Below are 25,824 nucleotides of genomic sequence, written 5' to 3' on the forward strand. Positions count from 1 at the left end.
CAGTACATCATTTACAAGGTAGCTTAAAAATTTTTCATTATTTCTCTTTTTCTAAAGTCTAAATTTCTAAGTTTGGAATACTGGACCTTTGGTTACATCAAACTACATCAAATCCCATTTGGTTTTGAACCTGCTGTTCCTAGGCAATATGTCTTTGCATATCTTGCCTTGTTTTTCTAGAAAGATTCTCTCCTCTTCCTCTGTTGTCTCCTCAGTGAATGCTGAATGATTCCTCTGGATTTTACTCAAGCTTTGTCTCTTCCTGGGAACCCTCCCTAACCCAGGCAGCTGACTCAGTCATTTGTGGTAGGGCTCCAGATACTTGTTTGTCTTTGTTTTAAGACTCCCACTGCTAAGGTTGGGATTTTGATGTTTAGCCAGGGTTGGGACTGTTGGCGTATATATCAGATGAAGCATGCCAATGTACACTCTATAGCAGGTTCTTAAACTTGAGCCTGTATCAGCATCACCTGGAAGACCATTTCTAATAAGTTACGGGATGCTGATGTTGTTGGTCTAGAGACCACACTTTGACAACCTCTGTTACAGAAGATGGGTCACTGGTGAGCTGGGGTATTGATCATTCGCCCCTACTGAGACCTAAAGAAAGCCAAGAAGCAGATCCTGTACATAGCTCAAAACCACACTTGTCACATCATACTTTAATTATTTGTAACACAAATCCCTTGCTCACTGGACTGTGAGCTCTAGGAGGGCAATTGGACCAGTGAATATAGTGATGGGTTCATACCATTATTCTTGTTTTGGTGGCTAAGGGACTGCTGCCAGCGCCCTGTAGCTACTATTTGGGGCCAACATTTGAAGTAAAGTTATGCAGCTTTTCCAGAAAGACAAAAAGGTTGGGGCCATGGTTCTGATCAAGAAGACTTTGCCACTCAGACAACGTCTGGAGACATTTTTGGTTGTCACAGTGTGCGGTGGGGAGATGCTACTGGCATCTTAAGGATTGAGTCCAGGAATGCTCTAAGGGAAGGGGGTTCTAGTGAGGTAGGGTGGGTCTTTCTGTGAAATTTGTCTGTGTGCTTCTCATTTGTTCCTCACCCAAGTCTCTGTTCTCAGACTCTCTGAGTAGCCTATGTACCTCTGTCCCCCTGACCCCTATGTCCAGCCCAGCTCCGCCCTGATGGAGGCCCTAGCCTGGGCCACAGGAGCCTCCAGTGATCACATGTGGCAGAATCTTCAGAGAGAATCAAAGATTAATAATTTGCCACAGCTAAAAGTGTGTTAAAATACATTATTCTTTCAACAATAACCGACCTGCATATTCTACTTGACCAACAGGAGGTAGAGAGGATTGTATGAGTCAGTGTTCTCTGCCACTGCTTCTCAAGCAGGGGACAGTCATTTATTCATTTATTCGGCTGAGTTTTGAGTGACTCGCTATGTGCCAGGCCCAGTAACTGCCATGGAAAGACTGGGCCCTGCCCTTATGAAGCTCTCGTTCTAGAAAGGAGATGGACAAAATAAAGAAGAGGATTATTTTTCCACTCGACAGATAGATTGTAGTAAATGGTAAAGAAAGGTAGTGAGGGAATTAAGGTAGCAAATCAAGGTGTGTGGGTTTTTTTCAGATAGTGCAGGGCCTTGCTGTGGAGGTGACAATTTGATTGCGACCTGGAGAAGGGCCTGTGCAATAATGGGAGGAAAGGGGAAGAGGATATGTTCCTATCAAAGGAAATAGGAAACAGGAGCTTGGAACCAGCAGCTGGAGTGCTGTGAGCGAGGGCGATGGGCAGGAGATGAGGTTGGTGAGCTAAGAGAAACCTGGTCACACGTGACACTCCAGCAGGAGTTTAAGTGTTCTGTTGCAGGATGACAACATGGTCTTGTATTTTTGAGAAATTATTCTATATTTTTTGTGTATAAAGATCATAGGGAAACCAAGAGTGAGAGTAGGCAGGCCATTTAGCAGGCTGCAGCACCAAGAACTGATGGCGGCTTGGGCCTCAGTGGGGGAAGCAGAGATGCAGGGAAGTGGATGGGATCAGGTTGCATTTTTGAGGTAGCAGCTGAGGCAGCAAGGGGAAGGGAGGCATCAGGGGTGACTACCAGGTTTCTGGTTTGAGTAGTGGGTTCCACGGACTTGACATTTACCGAGATGGGAAAGAACAGGTTTGGCAGGGAAAATCAGGAGTTTCATTGGGACTGTGGAGCCTGTTAGACATCTGTGAGGAGATGGCAGGTAGGCACTTAGCCACAGGCATCTGGAGTGTGGGGGAGAAGCCTGGTGCTTAGCATTTAGATAGTGTTCGGAGGCAGGGGATGGACAGGTATCCCCTGGGAAAAGTGTGAGGCTCACCTTAGTCAGTGCAGGGGCCAGACTGGCTGAGTAGATGTGAAGACAGTGGGTGTTAGGTCACAGCCATTGGCAGGCATTGTAGATGTCTGAAAGCCCAGCCTTAATATGTGCAATGGAAGAGATGAGAAAAAGAAAATGAGCAGCTGGGGATTGGAGTGCCCTTTGTGTAGGGTGTGAAAGTCAGTGGTAATGATACTGGGAGTTGGGGTGAAGTGGAAGCCTGATCCAGCAGCTGGAGTTGCCGAACAATGAATGATATAGGCAGTGACAAAGGATTTTTTAGATGCGGTGTGAGTAGCTGGTTTGCAGGTGTCAGAGGCGTTTACAGCTGGGAGGGGTATGGGGCTCAAAAGTGGAGTTGGGGAACCAGAGGCTACCCTGAGGCTACAGGGAAGCTGTGTCCCCAGGGACCAGCCAGGCCCCTGCTAAGAGCAAGGATCTGAGGGCTTGGGGGAGTTCCAGGGAATTTCATGGGAGGACTAGGAGGGAGGGTTAGATTGGGTGGTGGCGGTTACCCAGGGAGTCTAGTTCTAGCCGAGATGAATGGGTTGTGACTGTAGATGAGTGAGGACTTGTCATCCTTAGTGGGTGGTCTGGGCCAGGGGCTTCAGGGAGAGTGTTCCCGTGAGCCACAGCATATGGTGGCTCTCACGGGGCTCCATTATTGGAAAACTGTACCCACTGGTGTTAAGAAAGTATAGGAGTGAAGCCATTGCTTTCTCGACTCTGTCCCCCAAGGGCCCTGAGGGAAGAAGGGAGTAAAGGAGCACCTAGGAGATGTATTCGCCAAAGCAGCTCCCTGCAAGCGGAGCATTTCTATGCCAATTTTTCCATTTATTCAGTGTTTCCCCCCACCCCCCTTCAAGTGCCACAGTTTACTAAAACTTCTAGGAAGATGCGCCAAGCGTTTCTATGGCTTTGCGTACTCCCGGGACACTAGGGAACACTCCTTGGGGTTTAGGGCCCCCGCAGTCAGGCACAGCACTCTGTGGGGCCCTTGGCTCTTTCAGCACGGGACTACCTGTTTTAGTCATTTTACATTTCACTTCCTTATCACTGTATGGGAAATAAGAAGTGATGTGGGAGTAACAACCAAGTATGAGCTGTGTAAGGAGGAAACCCTCACCAGGAGCCTCAGTTCAGCCCCAAATGCGGTTTTACCGTTATGGGTCATTGCCACATGGCTCAGAGTTTCCCTGTCCCAGGAACTGTGCTGGGAATGGAGTATGAAAAAATGGCCAAGAGGCCCTCCTGCCCTGTAAGGATCCCTGGTCTGTTGTGCAGATTATGGCGCTAAGGACAGTGTACACACAGTAGACCCATTACTGTATCAGGAAATCAGTTTATTTAGTGGTTTTTGATTGGTGTTTCTTTTCTTTTTTAAAATTAATGAAAATTGTGGTATAGGGATGTCAAGTACAGCATAGGGAATATAGTCACTAACAGTAATAACAGTATGGTGTCAGATGGGTGATCACTTATTGGAATGATCACTTTGTAAGGTTTATAAATGTCGAATCGCTATATTGTGCCCCTGAAATTAATATAATATTGTATGTTAACTGTAATTGAAAAATAAGAGACAAACAATACCCCCACCCCAAATTTTGGTAAAACACACATAAATGTAAAATTTACCATCTTTTTAAAAAACTGAGGTACAATTGACATTAATTTCAGATGTAATAACATAATGATTCGATATTTGTATATATTGTGAAGTGATCACCACAATAAATCTAGTTAACATCTGTCACTACACATAGTTACAAAATTTTTTTTATGATAAGAACTTTAATATTTACTGTCAGCAGTTTTCAAATATGCAATACAGAATTATTAACTACAGTCATCATACTATACATTATTATACTTTCATGACTTATTTATTTTGTAATTGGAATTTTGTACCTTCTTACCCCCTTTTCCCATTCCACCCACCCCTTACCTCTGGCAACCACCAATCTGTTTTCTGTTATCTTGAGAGCTTTCTCTGTCTGTCTGTCCCTCTCTCTTTTTTTAAAGATTCTACGTATAGGTGAGATCATACAGTATTTGTCTTTCTCTGTCTTATTTCGTTTATAGCATAGTGTCCTCAAGGTCCATCCACATTGTCATAAATGGAAAGACTTCCTTACTTTTTATGGCCAAATAATATTCTATTGTGTATATGTACTAATACCATCTTAATTGTTTTAAAGGGTACAGGTTAGTGGCTGTCCTTTTGTGACTGGCTTATTTCACTTAGCATAAGATCCTCAGGGTTCATCTATATTGTAACATGTGTCAGCATTTCTTTTTAAAGGCTGAATAATAGTCTAGTGTATATGTATAGCACGCTTTGTTTATCCATTAATCCCTCAGTAGACACCTGGGTCGCTTCCACCTCTTGGCTATCATGACTAATGCTGCTGTGATCATGAGCATGCAGTGATTGGGATTTCTTTTTCATGAACAAGGGTAGAAAATACCAGAGTAGCATGGGGCAATGTAGACACAGCGTAGGCAGACCTTCTGGGTGTTCAAGAGCACTTAGGAATCTGGATTTGTATGGGAACTCTCTTGTTTTTTCAGCTATTTTTCAAAATAATGTGTGCCACTCCAGACATATTCGTTGCTGTGATCTTGCTTATGGGCCTCCACTGGGTAACCACAGGCAGGAGAGATTACGTATAAGGGATTTTTGATAAATGCCACATAAGTTGCCGTGGTTCCAAGGGAGGAGAGGTTTGCTGGAGAGAGAGGTCAGGGAGGGGGCCCCCTGAAGGAGCTCGATCCTGAAACAGGGATCAGTTAAGTCAGATTTTAAAAAAAGGGGTATAATGAATTCTCAGTCATTGCTGGTGGTAATGCACTTTGGAAGACAGTTTTGGGGTTTCTTACAAAACCGAACCTACTCTTTCCATATGACCCAGCAGTCATGCTCCTAGGTATGTACCCAAAGGAGTTGAAAACTTATGTCCACACAAACACCTGCATACGGATATTTATAGCAGCTTTATTTATAATTGCAAAAACTTGGAAGCGACCAAGATGTCCTTTAGTCAGTGAATGCATAAATGAATTGTGGTCCATCCAGATAATGAGATATTATTCAACACTAAAAAGAAATGAGCAACCAAGGTAAAAGACGCGAAGGAATCTTAAGTGTACATTATTAAGTGAAGGAAGCCAGTCCAAAAACTCAGTCTGAAATGACCCATAATGATACTGTGCGATTTCAACTATATGACATTATGGAAAAGACAAAACCATGGAGACAGTAAAAAGATCAATGGTTGCCAGGAATTAGGAGGAGAGAAGCATGAATAAATAGGTGGAACACAGAAAATTTTTAGGGCAGCGAAACTGTTCCGTATGACACAGTAATGGTGAATACATATCATTATACACTTGTCAAAGCCCATAGAATGTACACTGAAAGTGAACCCTAGTGTAAACTATGAACTTTGGGTGATAAAAACATGCCAATAATGGTCATCAATCGCAACAACTGTACTGCTCTGGAGGGGAATTTCGACAATGGGGGAGGTTGTGCCAAAGTGTGGGAACTCTCTGTACTTTCTGCTCCGCTTTGCTGTGAACCTGAAACTGCTATAAAAAATAGTCCATTAAAAGTTTTTTAAAAAAGGATGAAGGCCTATTGGGTTTGGGGGTTGAAGGCAGGATGGTCAGTGTGTGTTCGGGGGATAAGTCGGCAACCAGTCTAGCTGGTAAAAAATGGTTCCCGTTGGGACAATGGAATGCATAACCGGAAAAGCAGGCTGGGGCTCTTGCAGATATGCAGACACTCACACTGGCAATGCTCGTACCAGGGTGTGACTTTGCAAGCTGCATGAGATAACATGTCTCCTAAATTAACCTAACCGCCCGGACGTTTATTTCCCATGGATGATGAACTTTGAGCAATCTAGTGAAAGTACTAAATTAGCCTTGAGTAGGTATTTTTTCAACTACGACAATGTGAATTACATGTTCACATGCGTGGTGATTGAGCTTCTGGAACAATTCTTTGACACAATGTAAAGTATTTCTTTTCTGTTCTTTGTGGTGCCCGAATTTCAATGAGTGGCATCGAAGGCTTAGTTAATCAGGCAGTAGATTTCTTACTCTCAGGAGGGATACCTTGAGCTAGGAGGCAAGAGCTACATCATCCCTTACAAGGGGTAAGATTTGATAGCTTGGAAGAAAGCATTTTGTTGGAACAGGCACTGTTGACTCAATCTTTAGAGGAGGGCCAGCACAGAGGCACTCACAGGTTTGGAAGGGATCTTGGCAGTGATCGATTCCACAACCTTGGGCTGTGCTAACCAGACTAGGGTTTTACCTGCTCGCTGTAAGATCCCTTACTTACTAGTTTCAAACAAGAGTGCTTTTACCTCCTCACAGGCATGTGAGTTGGGCCGCAGAAATATTTTCTTGCTCATGACTCCTTGTTTTATTGGGAAAATATGTGGTGATAAGACAAGGGCACATGAAGACATAAAGGCATGGTTTAGTTGGCAGGGGAGAGAGGAGACAAGAAGGCCAGGAATGAACCAGAGATTTCTGCCCAGCCAGCAGTATGGGAGATCCGCATGTGCCCCAGGGCAGAGGGAGTGATGGGGGTGGGGGGACATTGGGGAGGGAGCGGGACGCAGCCTGCACTGCTGCTTCGCTTGTGTTGACATGGGAAAAACAGGTCGCAGATGAAGAGGGAAGGGACGAGGAAGTGGATTCTGAGCAAACTTTAGGAATGGAGGAAAGTTTCAGAGGAATGAGGAAAGAAGATTCTAGCTGAGAGATGCCATTGCATTTAATTTGATTTGGCTGGGGGCCACTCCAGGAAAGCTGGCGTAGTGACCCATTTTGAGATAGCTCACCTGTGGTGTGGGTGTTCCCATCTCATGCTGGATGGATTCTTGTGGCCAGGCATGGAGACATACCAGACACTGTCTTTAGTCACAGATGTGGCAAGTAGTTTGTGAGTAGTCCTTGCTCTGAAGGAGTTATACTCCATGGTGAGGCAGGAGGGAAATGCCGCTGCTGGATTAAGGGGTGTGGAAGGAGAGAGGAAGGAGAGAGTCACAGCCTTGGGACAAGGACCACTGGGGCAGAGCTGGGTTGAGGGATGGCTCCTTAGACAGTGGTCTGGAGTTGCTGAGTAAATTTCCTCAGACATAAGCTGGAATTAAGGTGTCCGTTGTCTCAGGTCTCCATGTCTAATTCCTCACTTGGGTGATGACAGATAATTTAGGCTCCTGTGAAAGTAGTCTTGCCATCAGATAAAAATGAAAACCTTAAGTCTTTGCTGGTACCTGTAGGGCTCAACCTTGCTTTTTGAGATTTGGGGGTCCTTAAGTCAGGAGCCACGATGAAATAAATTTGCTTAATTGAGTAATTCCATCTATCAAAATTTTTAGAGGCTTTTTAATGGGGTCCAGTAGTGATTACTTAATGGCTGGTGTTTGTCTCCGGGACATTGTAGTGTTCAAAGCAACCCCAGTTCATCCCATCAGCAGCCTTGGGCGATATTATCTCCAGGTGTTTTCCTAATTTACCAGAGGCCACTATTGAGAAATGAGGTTCAAGGTCACACAACCAGAAAGTAACAGCCCTAGACTAACTCAGGAGGATTACCCCTTGAAACACATTAAGCGGTATTTTTTTTTTCTTTTTACTCATTAAACTTTTGAAAATTTTGGTAAAATACACATAACATAAAATTTACCATCCTAACATTTTAAAGTATACAGTTCAATACAATAGCGTTAAGTACATTCACATTGTTGTGCAACCAAGCTCCAGAATTCTTTTCCTCTAGCCTTGGAGTTTCATTATACACTAACTCCTCACTTCCCTTTTCTGCCAGCCAGCCCCTGGCAACCACCATTCTGCTTTTGTCTCTCTGAATTTGATTACTCTAAGTACCTTATGTAAGTGGAATCATACAGTATTTTTCCTTTTGTGACTACACCATTTTACATTCCCACCAGCATTGTTCAAGGGTTCCAGTTTCTCCACATCCACGCTGACACTTTTTTTTTTTCTTTTTGGATAGTAGCCATTCTAATATGTGTGAGGTTGGTTTGTATCTCCCTAATGATTAGTGATGTTGAGCATCTTTTCCTTTGTAAGCAGAATTTTAAAGAGGGCCTGTCAGGGTACGGTATCATCGTCTGGGTAAGTTCCAGTGCTAATTTCTAATTTCCCGAGAGATTCCTTCAGGGAATAACTGTAGAATAAATGGCCCAACACATTTCAAACCTGTTTAGTGGTAAAGCTCACAGATTTATACTCTTGCTTTGGAAGGAAATTGAGAACTAGGGATATCAAGTGACTGCCAAAGGAGGATGGAGGTGCAAAATCTGTAACTTGTAGAAATGAAGAGGGGAATGAATGGTTGAGGCCCTGGGAATGCCCGGGTCCTCAGGACCGTTGCTGGGACTAGATTTCGGCCTTCCGGCTCCTGGACCAGCATTAAGCCACTAAAGTTAGCAAAATCAAGCTCAGTTTCTCTTACTGCTTCCTTCATGATTCACAGATGTTCATTTTTTCAACAAAATAATTCTTGAGCACTACCTCTGTACCTAGTGCTATAGGCTAGGGATAAAGCAGTAAATAAGAGAAACGAGATCTCTGCTTTCACAGGTTATTGTCTGGCTTCAGAAATTTCCTTACCCTGGCAAAGTCAGTAAAATGGTGTTAATCTTTAGACTATTTTGCAGATTAATTATTATCATTTAAATAATGAATAATAGATAAAGAGAGTTTATTGGAATAGAGTTTTTCTTGGGGTCCTTTATAAAGTTATTGTTTTTCCTTTCATAATTAGTAAGTAATTAGTAGAGAGATAATTTGAGGTTATGTGAATATCCTTTTGTACATCAAATTTTCACTCACTGGTTTTAACTTTCATCGAAATTTATTTTTTAAAATTTTTATAAATTTTGTGTTTTTCAAAACAGTTGGCATACAATATTATATTAGTTTCGGGTGTACCCGTTGTTAATTTTCTAACTCTATCGTTCCTTAAGTATTGTTTTTGCATTCTAGAACACAGGAGCTTTCCCTTCTCCCCTATTTATGTAGGAGTAAGGATGCATGGATTCTTTTGTTATTTAATGGGTTATGATTCATTGCCATTTTTTTTTATTTTGATGCTCTTAGTATCACAGATTTGTCTAGTGAGAACCTTTAAAGCTGGCTTCTCTGTCCTTTGACAGACATATCCTCATGATTCCTTGAGCGCTTCCTTATTTTCTGTTCCAGGCCATTTTGTACACTCTCTGTGTGTTATGTGTTGGTCTCATCACTGAGTGGTGATGCTATTCTGGGAATGCCTGGGACACTACTATTTGTGGCAAGTCCTCACAGACATTTTCCCCAAGGAGTCAGTGTTGTGGCTGAACCGGCCCTTATGGTTTTAAGATTCCAAAATGCACCTCAGTAATGATTTATATCAGGGAACTTTGAAAATAATGATTTATTACTCGTAGGTCCTGGCATGCCTGGAGTCACACAGTAAGGTCATGGGGGGAAGGAGTGAGAGAGGGAGGTAGGGAAGAACACCAGTCTGGGTTCTGCCTTTATTGAGGTTGAGGGTGAGGTGCCTAAGGTTTTGCGGGTTCACTCTGTGTTGGTCAATTTAAAACAACAGTAGGGGTTAAAGCTCAGGAGGGGAAAAGCCCAGGGTTAGTTATCCAGGCCAACCAGAGTTTTCTGGCAAAGAAAAAGGGAACTTCATGGGTGGGTGACCCAGGTCTTTATCTAGAGGTGTAGCTGGCAATGTGTTTGACTTGAACATCTTTGAAGTGGATGCCTCAGCAACCAAAAGCTTAACGTATGACACTTAAAATACAATAAAAAAAAAAAGCTAGTTGTCATTTCCTGACACACTGCCTCAACCTCGGAGTCAGTCATTTCTTTAAGTACCCTTATGGAAAAAGGTACTAAAAAATCCCCCACGATCTGGGCCCTGGAGTGCTCTTTGATACTGATGTGTCATTGCTTTCAGGCTCTCTCAGCAAACAGAGCTAGTGTGTGTGTGCGCGTGTGTTTGTTTGCATATGCAAATATCTAATTTTTTAACCATAACTGTATATTTAAAATGGAGACTTTTAAAAAACAAAGGTCATAAATGTAGAGTTCTAATAAGATGCAGATATATATTTTTGGATAAATGTCACCCCTTTTCTCTTAATTTTTAACAGGTGGCTAAACCCCTTGTTTAAAGTTGGTCACAAACGGAGATTAGAAGAAGATGATATGTATTCGGTGCTTCCAGAAGATCGCTCCAAGTACCTTGGAGAAGAGCTGCAAGGGTAAGCAACAGGCAGTGAGGAGAAGGATAGGAAGAAGGGGAACTTCTAAGTGTGTGGCTATTGGTTGGGAGAGGGTATTGCCTTCCTTTGGGCCCTTCTGGAGCCTTCTTCGCCTAGCATTGCACGGGCACCTCCCCTCAGGCTGCCCTTGGGCTTAGGCTACTTGGAGGCTGTGGGGAAGCTGTGTTTCCTGTGGAAGTGCAGGGAGCCCACAGCAAAGGCCCTGGCCACTGAGATCTGTCCTGGAAAGTGGTATTGCTAGCGAAGTTATCTGGACTCCTGTTTGCCATCTTGGGCTGCTCAGCTCAGGGTGCTGTCCATCCAGCAGAGCTTGACAGTAACTTGTTTCCTAAAATAGGGACTTTTTTGCTCCAGGCTCGTTTTTTTCTGGTGCTTCAGATAGCTACCACACATGTTGTAAGAGCCCTGTGAGCGATTAGCCAGCATTTGTGGGATAGCCATGAGGTGTCCTGTAATAAGCACTTACCTTTCCCTCCGCCACTTCCCCTACTTCCCCCGTTTTGCCCTAAGGCAGGGTGTGCTGCTCTTCACCTCCCTTTGTTTCTCATTGCAGGTTCTGGGATAAAGAAGTCTTGAGAGCAGAGAGAGACTCACGGAAGCCTTCTTTAACAAAGGCGATCATAAAGTGTTACTGGAAATCCTATTTAGTTTTGGGAGTTTTTACGTTAATTGAGGTAAAAGCTTTGACCTGCAGTGAATTGTTTTTCAGTATATGTGGATTGCTAGTAAGACGGATGGGACTGCCTGGGAGAGGGGCAAGAAATTTAAGGCCTGAGAGTAAAACATATCTAGTAAACATGATGTAACTCAGCAGCTGAGTTCATCTTTAGAATGGGCAAATACTTAGATGACTAGACCTTAGGGAGATTATTATTTTCTTTTAAGCAACTAAAATAGAGAGTCATGGAAGGACAGCACTGAAAAGAAAAGGCGTTTTATACCATATTAGGACACTTTCGGTGCTCAGTAAATCTTATAAATGCTAAGAATGATCCTTGACCAAAAGAAGATCCTACAACCTCAAGAGATAGGTCTCCTGTGGTTCGGAAGATGTAAATTTGGAGCAGAGCCCAGAATAACAAACAGTCATTAGGTACTCAACAAATAATTGTTAACTTGACCAAGACATATCTGATAAATGCCTTCCAAAGCAGGCATCGTCACCTCTCCCCTTCCAGGGAAACAGAACTCAGGACCCTGCTTCTGGCTTGGGCTCGAGCTGGCCAGAGCTCCCAAGAGCACACAGGTCTGGGCTGTTTGCTTTCCAGCGAGCTGGGTACCACGAGCCAAAGCCCTCTCTTTGGAGTGGCTCTGGCTTCTCCATGAATTCTGGAGAGTACGTACCACATGTACCACCTATCTTGGTTTCTTGCCCCTGGTCGTTGGAGGGGATTGCTGGTCGGAAGGTGGAGTTTTGGTAGCCTAGCATGGCAGAGAGCGTAGGATTGGATAGGCAATGGAGAACCAAAGGCAAAAGCCAGGAGTCAATGACCTCCATTGCCGTGAAGGGCCTCGGGCATGATCCTCCGGTAAGACGTTGCTCTATGTGCTCTAGGTAGGTGTGCTGAAAATTTGCCTAGGTGACTTGTGCTCTCTGTGGGGCTTTAGTACTGCCTTAGGGACACTGGTGGCCCTGCCTGTGTGTGACATTAGAGTTAGAAGTTGCAGTTGCTATGAAAGGGTTGTTCTAGATGCAGAAGGATGGTGCGTCGTTGTAAATGCATTTATTGGGGGTGAGATGGGTGGGCTCGTTGATTTGTACGTGGAAAGTGTAGCTCCTGTTTAAAATGCTCTGTTGTGTTGAAGGGCACTGTGGGAAGTGGGTAGCTAGGTGAGTAAACGCTGGAGAAAACCAGAGAATCTGTCAGGCAACAGGTGATTGGATGGTCCCGGGAGACTGCAGTTCTTGCTAATGACAGAGGCATGTTGGCCAGTGTGCCAGACGGTGGGGACGTGTGTGTATATGGGGCAGAGTTCCTCCTTTGGGAGGGCACCAACCACCACCTGGATACTGCTGTGGCCTTGTGAAGGGCAGAGTAGAGATGCAAATCGGTGGGACTGCTTTGCATCAAAGTTTAGTCGAGGGTGGGAGAGGATGCAGGAGACCCTCAGGTCGTCCAACCTGTTTTTGACCTGTGCTCAGGTGTCCCAATAATGGTGTTTCTACATCGTTACAGTAAGTCTCAGTTTAATAGAAGTGAGGTGGCAAGTGGGTGTCACTGGAGCCTGTGTCTGCATTTCTTGATCAATTGTGGCTGCTGATGTCAGGGAGCTGAGCTCTCACGAATTCTGCTCGCCAGGAATCACTGGAGCCTCGCTGTGCGCCTGTGGCTCTAGGTTGGGGTGGACAGGGGTGAGTGGCCTCAGAGTTTAGTATGGGACCGTGTCCTAGAGCAGGCCACCCTCTGCTGCCCCCGGATGTGTAGTTTCCATTTGCTGCCAGGTGCTGAAGAAGCTGAAGACAGGCAGATCAAAGGGTACCCCACGTCTCTGGGTTGGAACTGAGCTTCTGGTTTTCCTCACTGTCCTGGGCTGCTGGCTTCTTGGGCTAGGGTCTCTAAGCCCTACATGGTGACTAGATTCCATCTCAAAGTGAGCTTTGGGTCTTTGCTGGCCAAGATTTGGGAGAATTTGACACAGAGACAGAGGCCCTAGGAGCTGGGGTTCTTCTTGAGAGAGGATAGGCCCCACTTTGGTGCTGGGATTTCAGAGTTATCCAGTTCCAGTAATACTTATCGATGGAGGATCCAGGATTGCTAGGTCTGGGGGGCTGAATGAAGGTGCAGCCAGCCGGTAGAGTGTTGGGCCCTCTTTTAGGAGATTGGTTGGTTATGGCAGAAAAGTGGGGAATAAAGTAACTGGCCAACGTGGGGGCTCATCCTCAGTAATATTAGTATTAATTAATATGAGCGGCAGCAGCAATAGAGGTTCATACTCAGTAGTAGTAGTAGTAGTAGTAGTAGTAGTAGTAGTAGTAGTAGTAGTAGTAGTACTCCTCAGTAGTAATAGTAACAGCAGTAATAGTGGTTCATACTCAGTGGTAGTAGTAATAGTACTGTTGACGTTTCAATAAGGGCTCATTCTCAGTGGCGGTGGCGGTGGCAGCAGCACTATTTGTGTAGTAATTATAGTAAGTATTTGAAAAATGTCTATCAGGAACTGCTATGAGCACTTTACATGTGATATTATTTTATTCCTTTGGCCAACTCAGATGAGATAGAAATTATTATTCCCATTTTGGAAAAGAGGATACATAGTGACAAGTAGTTAACATATTGTGCCCAGGGTCACACAAAACATAAAGGACAGAGTCAGGATTTCATCTTGGGTGCTCTGGCTTATGAGGCCGACCATCTCTATGACTGATAGCTTGTCCTGTGTCTTCAGGGTCTCAGATACATGCATCTCGATCTTGGCCTAGGAATAATAAGTAAGATGCTAAGAACTGCCTGGAGCAGGAAGTTATACTGGGGATTGTAAATCGAGGTTGAGTCCAGGTGGCTATATCCCTTGGGTGTTGGAATTTGCTAGGGTGTTGACATTAGCAGTAGCACCATGGTGCATTCATATGGATCAGGAGCCCTGTAGAAAGCCACCTTGGCTCATTACTATTAATCTCAAGTAGGTACAGTTTGCCTGCCCTGGTGACCTAAGTTCTTAAACATCCATTCACACTCTTAAGACATCATCGCAGATTGGCTCCTTGAGATGGACCAGTAGAAGGCAGTGGTCTTGCATGGGACTCAGATGATCTGGGCAAAGACCAAGTTCTTTATGTTGTTACTTAACAAGAGCGCCTGGTTCACTGCTGAGAGCGGGTATCTCTGTGAATCTTGGAGTGGGTGTGCATGTGTTCAGCAACGACGAGAACCCCGGCTCAGTCACCAGTGTGGGGGCAGTTCTCCTGTTCTCATGGTTGAGCCCTTCCCCAATTGCAGATTGTGCACCAGATCTGGGGTATTATGGTGACAGCTAGGTGGAACTGGTCAGCGCTGGTAACAGATAAATCAGATGTGATTTCTCTCAGGAGGATGCTTGCTTGATTGCTCTTTGTTCAGGCCAATTTCTTGGTGGTTTATGCTATAAAATTAGACAGTAGTCTAAAATCCCTGGATGAGCATGGTGACTAGCCTATGATGTTCATTCTAACTTTTTGTCTTTAAGATAATACCTGGCAGAACTCAGTTCTGATGCAGTGAAGTTCAGGGATTTCTAGGGGTCATTAGGGCTCAACTAGAGTAAACCGTGAATTTTTTTTTTTTTTTTTTCTGGCAGCCAAAAGACGCTTGTAATCCAACACAAATATTCTTGTTTCCCTAGACTTGGCTGTTGAAACTCCTGTTTTGGAGAAATTAGAAATGATTTCTTAGGGTGAAATGTTATATATCAAAAATCATTTTCAGATGCCATTTGGGTTTTTAGTGATTAAAACTAGTACTAAGTTAGATGGGATGAACATTAGTTTAATGATCGATTGATTTCATGAAGCAGTTTCCCATTTTGTGATCTTATCTCTATGCTACTTGTTGGTTTTTGTAATTTAGATAGTGGAAAATCTAAACTCAATCCAGCCTTTTCTTAAAAGCTCAAAGTTGAGGATTATCCATGATTTCTAAGCAGTGTACTGTTATCAACCAGAGCACAGCCAGCCGTTTCCCAGGCACTACTGGCAGCATTAGCCAGGCAGGGTGACGCCAGTCTAGGGCAAGGCTTCTGAGGTTGGGATTTTGAAGTAGTGAAAACCTCTGTCCTATGAGAGTTGAGGACTGATTTGATTGTAATGCCGGGAGAAACAAGTGCCAGGCAGACGATGAATGCGGTGCTCTAGTAGACCAGCGCTAATTGGAAGAGAATAGCTGGTGAGTTTCCAGCATTCTTGGCCCCTGTGTGCACCTCTTTGGGGACAGTGGTGGGAAAGGAGCAAGTCTCTGCCTGCCCTGAGCCTTCAAGGTGGAGAGGAGCCTAAAGCCTCTTTAAGGGCCAAACATTGACAGAAGCCACCTCCCTAGTCATGGAGCCTTTTTTTTTTTTTGAGAGTTGAGGTCTCTCCCTGCTGGTGTGTCAAGTGGGATGGCCTCAAAGAACTTATGTGGGTTCTCCAGTTCCCTTCCCCTGAGAGAGAAGGAGTGGACTAGGGTTAGGTTCTATTCTAGTGACCCTTAGAAATGACTTCAGTGCCTGCTGGCCTTGTCCAGTGACTTGGCCTTTGCCTGAGGCCACTTTGGCTGATTGTCTTTGGTTTAGCTAGAGGCTGTAGGAAGGCGAATGTTTATATATATCTTCATGTTGGAACTCAGTTGATGGGCAAGAAGTAAACAAGACAAACAAAACCCTCCGAATAGAGTTTGTTCCTTGACTTAGGGGCTGATTCCCAGAGAGCTGTACTGGGCCTTTGCATTTATATTCTAGCTCATTCTTTCAAGTGTCCCTACCTCCGCTCAATCCAAGAGGCTGAGGAGTGGCTTCTGAAGAAACTGGGAGGAACCATTGAGGACTATACAGCAAAGGAGAGATGGAGGAATCCTCTAAAAAAGTGCGCAGGAAACCTGCAGAGCAGACCAGTGTACTTTCTGCTAGTTCTTGGCATATAGCATTAGTGTAGTAATAGCCACAGTGATGACCCTGAATCATCAAAGGTGATGCTTCTCAGTTCATTTTCTTTAAGAAGTCAAGGAAGTAAGGGGGCTCATTTGAAAAGAATTGCATTCATAAAAGTTAAAAAAAGATCTGCTTAGAAATGAAACTTCTAACTACTTTCTAGAAAAGTTGGCTTTTAAGAATGACTTCTGTCAATATTTCTTGTTCTGCCATGATTGCCTGTAAACAGCAATGAACTTTCCCAAGCCCATTGTGAAATCAGCCTCTGCCATTGAGAATGGAATAGGTTTCTTCCCATGACTTCTGTATTATAAAAGTGACCATAGCTTAAGCTTATCTTCATGCTGGTTTCTCAGCACTTTATGCCGTCATAGCTCATTTAGTTGTCTTAGGTCTCGAGACAAGGCAGATGTTTCTATGGATAAGGACATGGAGGTGCAGGAGGGCATGTGACAGGCTTAGGGTCATGTGGCCTGCAAGTGACTGACCTGGTTTGTGAAGCAAAACGTTTTGATTCCTAGGCCAGTGCCCTTCGCGTTCTGTTTTGATGCTCTGTCTCCTGTCCCAGCCCCGACTGACTGATCAGAGAGCCAAGAGTAGGTGTTTATTCTACCAACAGCTCTGTGTTCCTCTGTCAGCTGCAGTGTTTTTTCTTTCCCTGTAGGTTTTTAAGAACGTTTCAAAAATACAAAAATAGAATAGGATCGAAGGGTAGCAGAATATGCCACCCCGGAATATGCCCCTTTGGCACAAGGATTATTTCGAGCTGCTTAAACAGCAGGCACAAAAGAAGCTCTGAAAACAGAGATATTACCTTTCTGTAAGGCATATTTACATTTATCAAAGAAATCTCCATTTGTTAGCGTTTCCCTCTGTAACCAAGAGAAGGATGGCTTTAAACCACTAGAGAATGAAGAAGTCTTTTTAAAAATTAATTAATTAATTAATTAGTTAGTTAATTGTGACATTGGTCCACAAAATCCAATAAGTTTCAGCTATACACTTTAACAGTAAGGCATATATATATTTACACTGTGTGTTCGCCTCTCACAGTTAGATATATTTCTGTCACCACATATTTGACCCCCTTTACCCTGTCTGCCTCCCCCCACTCCCACCCTCCACCCACTGGTAACCACTAATCTATAGTCCATGTCCATGAATCTCTGCTTGTTTGTCCTGTTCATCTGTTGCTTTTAGGTTTATATCCCACATATAAGTGATATCATGTGATTTTCAACTTTTTCAGTCGTTTATTTCACTTAGCATGATTATCTCGAGGTCCATTCATGTTGTTGCAAATGGCAGTATTTCATTTCTTCCATTGTATATATGTACCACAGCTTCTTTATCCAATCATTTATCATAGGACACTTTGGTTGCTTCCATGTCCTGGCCTCTGTGAATAACGCTGCTATGAACATTGGTGTACAAATATCTTCTTGGATTCGGTTTTTCAAGTCTTTGGGGTAAATACCCAGTAGTGAGATTGTTGGATCGTGTATGGTAGATCAATTCTTAGTTTATCGAGGAACCTCCATACCGTTTCTATAGTGGCTGTCCCAATTTGTAGTCCAACCAGCAATGTATAAGGGTTCCTTTTTTTCCACATCCTCTCCAACATTTGTTATTACTTGTCCTGTTGATTATAGCTATTCTAACAGGTGTGAGGAGGTATATCATTAAGTCTTTAAGAAGACTTAATCTTTACAACAAACCCTACTCTTGTTTACCCTGCTTTTCCTACTAACCCCTCATAACTACTCCCTCATTCTTTCTTTTGTCTTTAGTTCAAGATAGTATTTCAGGTGGTGGCTTGGGCCATTTCAGAGAGTTACTCAGTTTTTCTGAGCATCTCCCATGTGTACTGGAGGTATACATCTTAATAAACTTCCATTTGTTTTTCTCTTGTTATTCTGTTTTTTATTGCAGTGGGTCTCAGCTAAGAACTCAGAAGGATACTGGGAAAATTGCTTTTCCTCTCATATAGCAAAGCAAGCCCCTATGTAACACCAGGCCAGCATCATTAGTTATCAGTTCATGACATTGTGATTCATCTGAACCCCTACCTAGTATCACTTCCCAAGAAAATTTTGAAGTAGTTCCTAGACAATATATCTTTTTATCTATAAATATTTCGGTATGCATCTTTAAAAGAGGTGGAATCTTTCATATAATTCTTATACCATTATTGTGCATAAACATTAACACTAACACTTTAATATCATTAATATCTACTCGGCGCTCACATTTGGTTTATTTTCCCTTGTAATATGAAGCAGCATCCAAATAAAGTGCATCTGGTTGGTATAGGTTGTATAGGTTCCCTTTCTATTTCCCCACCCTCTTCTCTCTCTCTTGCCTTCCTGCTAGCTAGCTAGCTATCTATCTATCTATCTATCTATCTATCTATCTATCTATCTATCATCTATTTACCTATCTGTCTCATTTGGAGAAACTGGGTCATTTTTCCCACAGTCTGTATTTGGATGATTTCTGCCCTCCACCCCATGTTCTCTGGCACTGCAAGTTGGTGGTTAGATCTAGACACTTGTTCTCAGTATTTTTCCACCTCTTTGGCAGGATTACTTCATAGGTAGGGTAGTGTTACTTCTCTTATGAGGTATATAACATCCAGTTGTCTGTATTTGTATATGATGTTAGGCAGTATTCATGGTCATTGCTCAAGACCCATTCATTCATTAGGGGGTTGCAAACTGGTGATATTTTAATTCTTCTCCACTTATTAGCCGAAACACTTCACGAAGAGAAGTTTGTCATAATCAATTCTTTGGTTACCCTGAGCTCCAGTATGTATAGGAAGGACAGGGGAAATTCTTAATTTTTAAACAAATTTTCAAAATAATAAATTGTTTTTCCAGCATTCTTCTCTGGGGCTAATGAGGTTTTCTTTCATCATTTATTTTATGAGTGTCATGTATTTAAGGATTTCTGATGTGCTTCAGTCCATTACAGTTATTATTCTTATGCCAAACTTTGGCCATCTTTAGCCAGTGGGAATCTGTTCAGGTTGGGTCCTAAGTCTTTTGCGTATACTCTAATAGTCTTTGCTAGTTTCCTTGCTTTCTGGAGTAACAAGATGTTTTTGGGATCATCTTCTACAGTTTTTGCCCCAGCCCTAGAATCAGCCATTTCTCCAAGTAGCCCTGGTTTCTTTTAGTGGGAAATGGTGTTCTTTTATTTTTTTATTTTATTTTATTTTATTTTATTTTATTTTATTTTATTTTATTTTATTTTATTTTATTTTATTTTATTTTATTATTTTATATTATTTTATTATTTTATATTATTTTATTATTTTATTTTAAACACCTACAGCACCTGGTATTCCTAGGTGGTCCTTAATCCAAGTACTAACCAGGCCCAACCCTATTCAACCCTGCTTAGCTTCCGAGATCAGACACGATTGGGCACGTTCATGGTGGCATGGCTGTAGACTGGGAAATGGTGTTTAGAGACTATAGTCTAGGCACTAGAGGTACTCACTGCTGGTGAGGTGGTCATTGTTTCTCAAGTTTTTGATTAGATTAAGCTAGAATACATTTTTTTTTTAAAGGTAAACATATCATGATTGTTTATGGGTATTTTTAGTCCAAATCATATTCAGGACACTAGTGTTTTTACTGAATCTCATTACTCTTACACCTTTATCTGTTATGTATGTCTGTACCTCTTTCCTCCCATGCCTAATCTCAGTTCCCAATGAAAACATAATTACTTAATTGTTTTACCTCATAGTATCAACACTATTACCCATAATATGACTTAGGAAAAAAAATTAAGATTTTTTTGCAGTTCATATTGATTTTAGGATAGGTAGGTATATCACACAGAGGATATATTTTTAAATTATTCATTTAAAACCACTTTTAATTTTTCTTTTTTTGTATGAGTTGCATAAGTATGTATTTAGGTACATTTGCTTCATTTTACTCTGAAATTTTAGAAATTGCTTTTTAAAAATGTGTTTTATAATTCTGTATGATGGCCTTGGTTCTAAAGCCAAATCAACAGAAGAGGCTATTAAAGTCTGTTGTTTTTGTTCCTTCCACTATTTCCTCTTTCATTTTGGAGGTAAATTTAAAAACAAATTATGATACTTCTAAAAACTTTTTAAAATATATTCAATTTTTCCTGCTGAGAAGAATGGAGAATGGATAGTTTTCCTCCTCCAAGCCTCAGTACTTTTGGTTCATAAGGGTTTTTCTTAGAGGCATGATATGTGACATGTAACCTTGATTAAAACCCTTCATAGTACTTGTAAGTCATTCAGCGCAGGTCTGTGGACCCGCTAGGCTCAGATGCCATGATCGTGAAGGAGAGGAGGACAGTAGGTGCTTGCATGAGGCTAGTTTCTGCTCTCCAAAATCTTTTAGGGTAAGGGACTTTCCAGCTTTATTCTTAATCAACTGAACCTAAACCAGTCCCTGGATGCTGGGCCTTGGGCATCAGTGTGTCCTTAATACCTCCCGAGTGATGCTAAATGTGCAGAATGTGCAGTCAGGATGATGACCCCTGATTAAAAGAGGAGTTAAGGTATATCTAGAATCTCGATGGTTATTTCCCCAGACTCACTTACTACTTTTCTTCCTTATCGCTGGATCTTTCTCAACTCTACCCTTGTCACCTTGTTGTAGAAAAGATCCAAAATTAGACCAGTGAGAAACCAGGCAGCACTCAGAGAGTTGGAGAACTCAGGTTTATTATGCCAGTGGTCCCAGAGGAGCTAGTGCTCTGAAGACCTGGACCCTGGAGTTCCCTTGCAACATTCCTTATATAGACTCTTTTTGGCATGGGCTGACTGGTTAATTTGTCCTCAGACAGTTACAAAGGGTGGGAGTTGCTATGGGTTTCTAGCAGTTACAAAGTTTTAAAAGGGGGGGAGTTGCTAGGGGGTATAAACAGTTACATTTGTTGCTTAGATCAAACAAAAGAGAAGGTAAGTCTTCAGTCAATTTCCAATATAGCCCATGCAGCAAGCATATTTACAGAAGCAGAACAGAGAGCTGATTAGCCTTTTGAATGAAAATTCCTCTTCAACCTATTCCTGCATTTCTAAAAATTAACCACCTACACATTTTCCCCATGAGCTCTCTCTTTTATGCTTATATGTTTTACTCAAGCATTTTTTTCTTTTTCTGATAGCTTGTTTCTATTTCCTGTATTTTCTTTTTTCCCCCCCTCATAGTCAGGAGTGGTAGAGTTGGACAAGAAATATTTCAAGTACATGGGGAAACATGGTGGAGAAACTGCCCACTGGGGAAGTTTTAGCATTCAGCCACATAATAAGTTACTCTGAGAAGAAAGGGGTGGGGACCAAATGTCATTTGCTATAAGGAGGCTGAATGCCAATATGCCATTAAGAAATATCTACCCCAAAGACTCTCAGCTCAGCCATAAGAAGAGATAAAATACTGCCATTTGCAACAACATGGTTGGACCTTGAAATAATCATACTAAGCGAAATTGGCCAGACAGAAAAGGTTGAAAGTCACATGATATCACATATGTGGGATATAAACCTAAAAGCAACAAATGAACAGGACAAACAAACAGAGGCTCATGGACACGGACTAGTGGTTACCAGAGAGAGGAGGAAGGGAGGGGAAAATTAAAAAAAAATAAAATGTTAAAAAAATCATGTATATATAGTAAGAAAAAAATATAAATAAATTGGCATTTAAAAAAACAAGACTCAGATTCTGGTGGGACTTTGAACCATGGGGCATTGTATCATATTGGGCTCTTTTGAAAATCCCTTATTTCTCAGTTAACAAGAATTCTTGTGAAGGAATAAGGACTGTATTCTCAGTTGGTTTATGGGAAGAATCTTCACCAGGTCATAGATTGGTATCAAAGATGAAGTGTTTGCATAACTTTCAACCTTGTTCTTGCTATCCAGAATTTTTAAATTTTTTTGTAGTTTTATTGAGAAGCAATTGACACATATCACTGTATAAGTTTAAAGTGGATGGCATGAAGGTTCGATTTTACATATATTGTAAAGTGATTGCCACATGAGGTTCAGCGAATATCCATCTTATACATACAATAAAGATAAAAGAAAAAAAAAACTTCTCCAATGATGAGAACTCTTAGGATTTACTCTTTCAATAACTTTCCTGTATATCATACAGCAATGTTAGAGATAGTCATCCAGAAGATTTTAATTTGGTCAATTTCAAATTTGATAATGCATATTTTCTCAATTGTTATACTTCTTACTAGTTGAGAGTTAAGATCAAGAATGGACAGATGAATGGGAAGGCATGGGCCATGAACTGGCATTACTCATTAGTGAGCCTATGTGCTTGACTCTGCTATTAAATACTGTCTGCAGAAAAGTCCAGAGCTTAGGTGGTAGTGACCTGCCTTCATTTTGGGCTGGATTTGTTGCATCTATAAGTATTCTTTCTGATGGATGACATCACTCCTACATTCTCCTGTAATTATATACATGGTAGGCTCAAATGGATTGCTGAGTAACAGGCAATCATAAGTTTTAGGAAAGTTTGATATGGCAGGTATTATTACCTTTGAGCTTCTGGTGCATAGTCCTAGGGTTGCATGCTGCTTCTCTGGGCTGCCCGTGGCCACACCTGCCCATGTGTACAGTTTGACATTCTTGCTTTTTTGCGTAAGCCTCCAGCTTTTCACCGCAGTAAACTCTTATTAAAGTCTGTTTTACTACTCTTTCGTAAACACTTATTGCTTGTTGGGGTGAATGATTGGGCATGCTGGAAATGTAACAATGAGCCTTTGGATTATCTTACTCATAATTCTTCAACTAAACAATTTTTCTTTACCTCTATATAGTAGATGAAAACTTCTGTGATCTCTTGGAAGGTGAGGCAGTTGGTGAAGCCTGGGAACGTGTGTGTGCATGTGCATACAAAGGGACAGGAGTGTCACACCCATTTGAGGGATGGGAACATCTTGCTGTAAATATCCTGATAGGGCACTAGTTAGTTGAGAAGAAAATACATGTTAGTTTTGTTTCATGTTTTGTTTTCTGGATTCTTCTTCCCTTTTGTGCATGGGTTCCTTACTTCGGACAGATAGGAAAGAGCTATCAAAAGCAAACCTGTCAAACCTGTCAGTTGTTTACCATTTCTGTGTTAATAAAGAGAGATTCTTTAAAAGGGAATGCTTGTTTCAAGGTTGAGTTCTTGAAAGATTTCCAGACTTTTGGCATTTGTCTTTTGAGAAGGTCGTGGGAAAAATGATGTTGAGGGCATATGTATTTGCTTTTGGTGACTTGCATTTTTCGTTGAGTGTTTTTTTTTTTTTTTTGATAGGAGAAGAGTTACCTTCCAAGGGAGGAAGTAATTTATGGGGTAGAGTGTCTGTTTGTCAGGGAGAGGCCAGTTTTGCTGTTTCTTTGCTTTTAATCTTGGTGAAGAAAAATGCTTTTCCCAAATCTTATTTAGAAGATAAGCCCAAGGACTCCCATCTCATTGATGTAGGATTTCCGTTTTTGCCTTGGGGAGTAGTCAGCACCTGCAATGGATGTATGACTGATTGGAAACCACTGACAACATTTTTTTGTAGCTTGACTTTCGCCTTGTTTAATTTTTGACTCCAAGGAGGCAGCACTTCTGGGCACATCCCAACTTCTAGTGTGTAGAGACAAATTAAAGTAATATCCCCTGGGACTGAGAGCCCGGGAACCTCCCAATCCTGGTTCCTTTAATACTTTAGTATTTTTAATATTCCAACAGAAGCTGGACTCTGTTCTCTTAATCTACTGACATGTTGAATTTGGCTTGGGAAAGATTGTAAGATTTCCCCTTCTGATCTGTGTTTGTGCCAATATCTCAGTTTGTAAAGGCTCTTAAAGCAGAAGGAGGTGGGTGACAAGAGTGTGCCTTCCGTAGATGAGCCACTCTTAACTTTGTTTGGGGCTGGGAAGTTGAGAGTACAGAGGAAACAGACTGTCCATATGTAAGCAAATTACTTACTCTTTTGCTACTTTTTTCCTTACTCATCTTCGGCCAAGATTTAATTGATATTTTGCCAAATGCATTCTAAAGCACTGGTTTTAATATTTATCGAGCATCCACAGTGTACCAAACACAATGTACTATAAAGCTTTATTGTCTTTGAACTTATAATTTTGGCTTAAAGCTAAAACAACTGTCTGCTTGTCATAAAGAAGAAAGTAGTCCTGTTTTCCTTTTAGATTAGTGACAAATGTAGCAGTTGGTCATAATGCCTTTTTTATATGCTAATAATAAAAGCGAAGCTGTGTTAAGGAAAACCAGTGTGGCTTGTATTTCTAATTAAGGCTTTTTTCTCTCCTTTTAGGAAAGCCTCAAAGTAGTCCAGCCCATATTTTTGGGGAAAATTATTGATTATTTTGAAAAACACGATCCCACCAATTCTGTGACTTTGCACGAGGCCTACGGCTATGCCACGGTTCTGTCTGTCTGCACGCTCGTTTTGGCCATACTGCACCACCTGTACTTTTATCACGTTCAGTGTGCTGGGATGAGGTTAAGAGTAGCCATGTGCCATATGATTTATCGGAAGGTAAGTGTCTTTTGGTAACAAAGTGTGCACCTCATCTGAAGCATTAGAAGCATTTTTGGGACGTTCTGCACAACTTAAAAATTTTGTAAATCGAACCATTTAAACCTTACCAGAAAAGCTCACTGTTTGCAACAGGCTTATTTATTTATTTTTTTTAAAGCAACTTTATCAATATATAATGAGTTTTCTATTGAGAGTAAGTCAGGGCTGCTTTGATAAAATTTGGTCACATGTGGTGGTAAAATACTAAATTTGAATTGAAATCTAATTAAGAAGTAAGTATCAAAAATAACCATTAAATTGATTTAGGCATGAAAAATTTTCAGTGTTATGACTCAATCTCATAGTTATATTTATGGAATTTCTGTTATTGTTCATTAAAAACTTTTTTTGTATCAAACTTGTATTTAAAAGTGACCATCAGTGAGATTGGGTCTATAAATTTAAATCTAGGAGAAAGGATTGATTGTATTAGAGAAAGGGAATGATAGTATTTTTTAAATGAACCATTTATTTATGTTCAATATAATTTTGTTAAGTAAAGGAAAATATTCAATGGAAGCCCAATACAGACACACTCACAATATTCTTTAGCTATGGTTATTTTAAATAATATTCAAGAAAAAATTCGATGTTTGGGATAAAACTTTAAATTTCACATTTCAGTAATTTTGGAGAGAACTTATGGTTTCATCTATTTTATGTTGCTTTTCTTTTGAGTTACTATACAGTATTTTTTCATTAGTATGTGTGATAACAATTTTAATAAGACTGATTAGATGTGTTCACTGTTTTTGTATTGAGAAATGTCATAAACGTATCCCATAGTTTACCCTGGTCTTAACTACTGTAAAAGGAGTAGGATTTCAGGTGTCTTCACAAAGAAATTGCCAATATATACCAGGGTCAGGAGCTGAGGAGCTTTTTAGAATCTTGATCCTGTATATATCTCTTTACCCTGGGCTATTTGCTTTAAAAATATAAAAACCTTACTTAATTGTATTATATACTTGAAATTTGCTGAGAGCA

General features: G+C 41.4%; 1 protein-coding gene across 1 annotated transcript in view; it reads left to right on the plus strand.

Annotated features, from left to right (window-relative positions):
- The window catches only part of ABCC4 (ATP binding cassette subfamily C member 4), a 220,836-nt gene that overhangs the window by 27,020 nt on the left and 167,992 nt on the right, over positions 1 to 25,824 (plus strand). Inside the window, exons 2-4 of the mRNA XM_016158617.2 lie at positions 10,513 to 10,623; positions 11,198 to 11,318; positions 24,571 to 24,795. Coding sequence (XP_016014103.1) covers positions 10,513 to 10,623; positions 11,198 to 11,318; positions 24,571 to 24,795 — 457 coding nt within the window. The remainder of the gene's footprint in view (positions 1 to 10,512; positions 10,624 to 11,197; positions 11,319 to 24,570; positions 24,796 to 25,824) is intronic.

This window comes from Rousettus aegyptiacus, unplaced genomic scaffold (assembly GCF_014176215.1).
Source record: "Rousettus aegyptiacus isolate mRouAeg1 unplaced genomic scaffold, mRouAeg1.p scaffold_m13_p_11, whole genome shotgun sequence".
In the NCBI taxonomy this organism is placed as follows: Eukaryota; Metazoa; Chordata; class Mammalia; order Chiroptera; family Pteropodidae; genus Rousettus; species Rousettus aegyptiacus.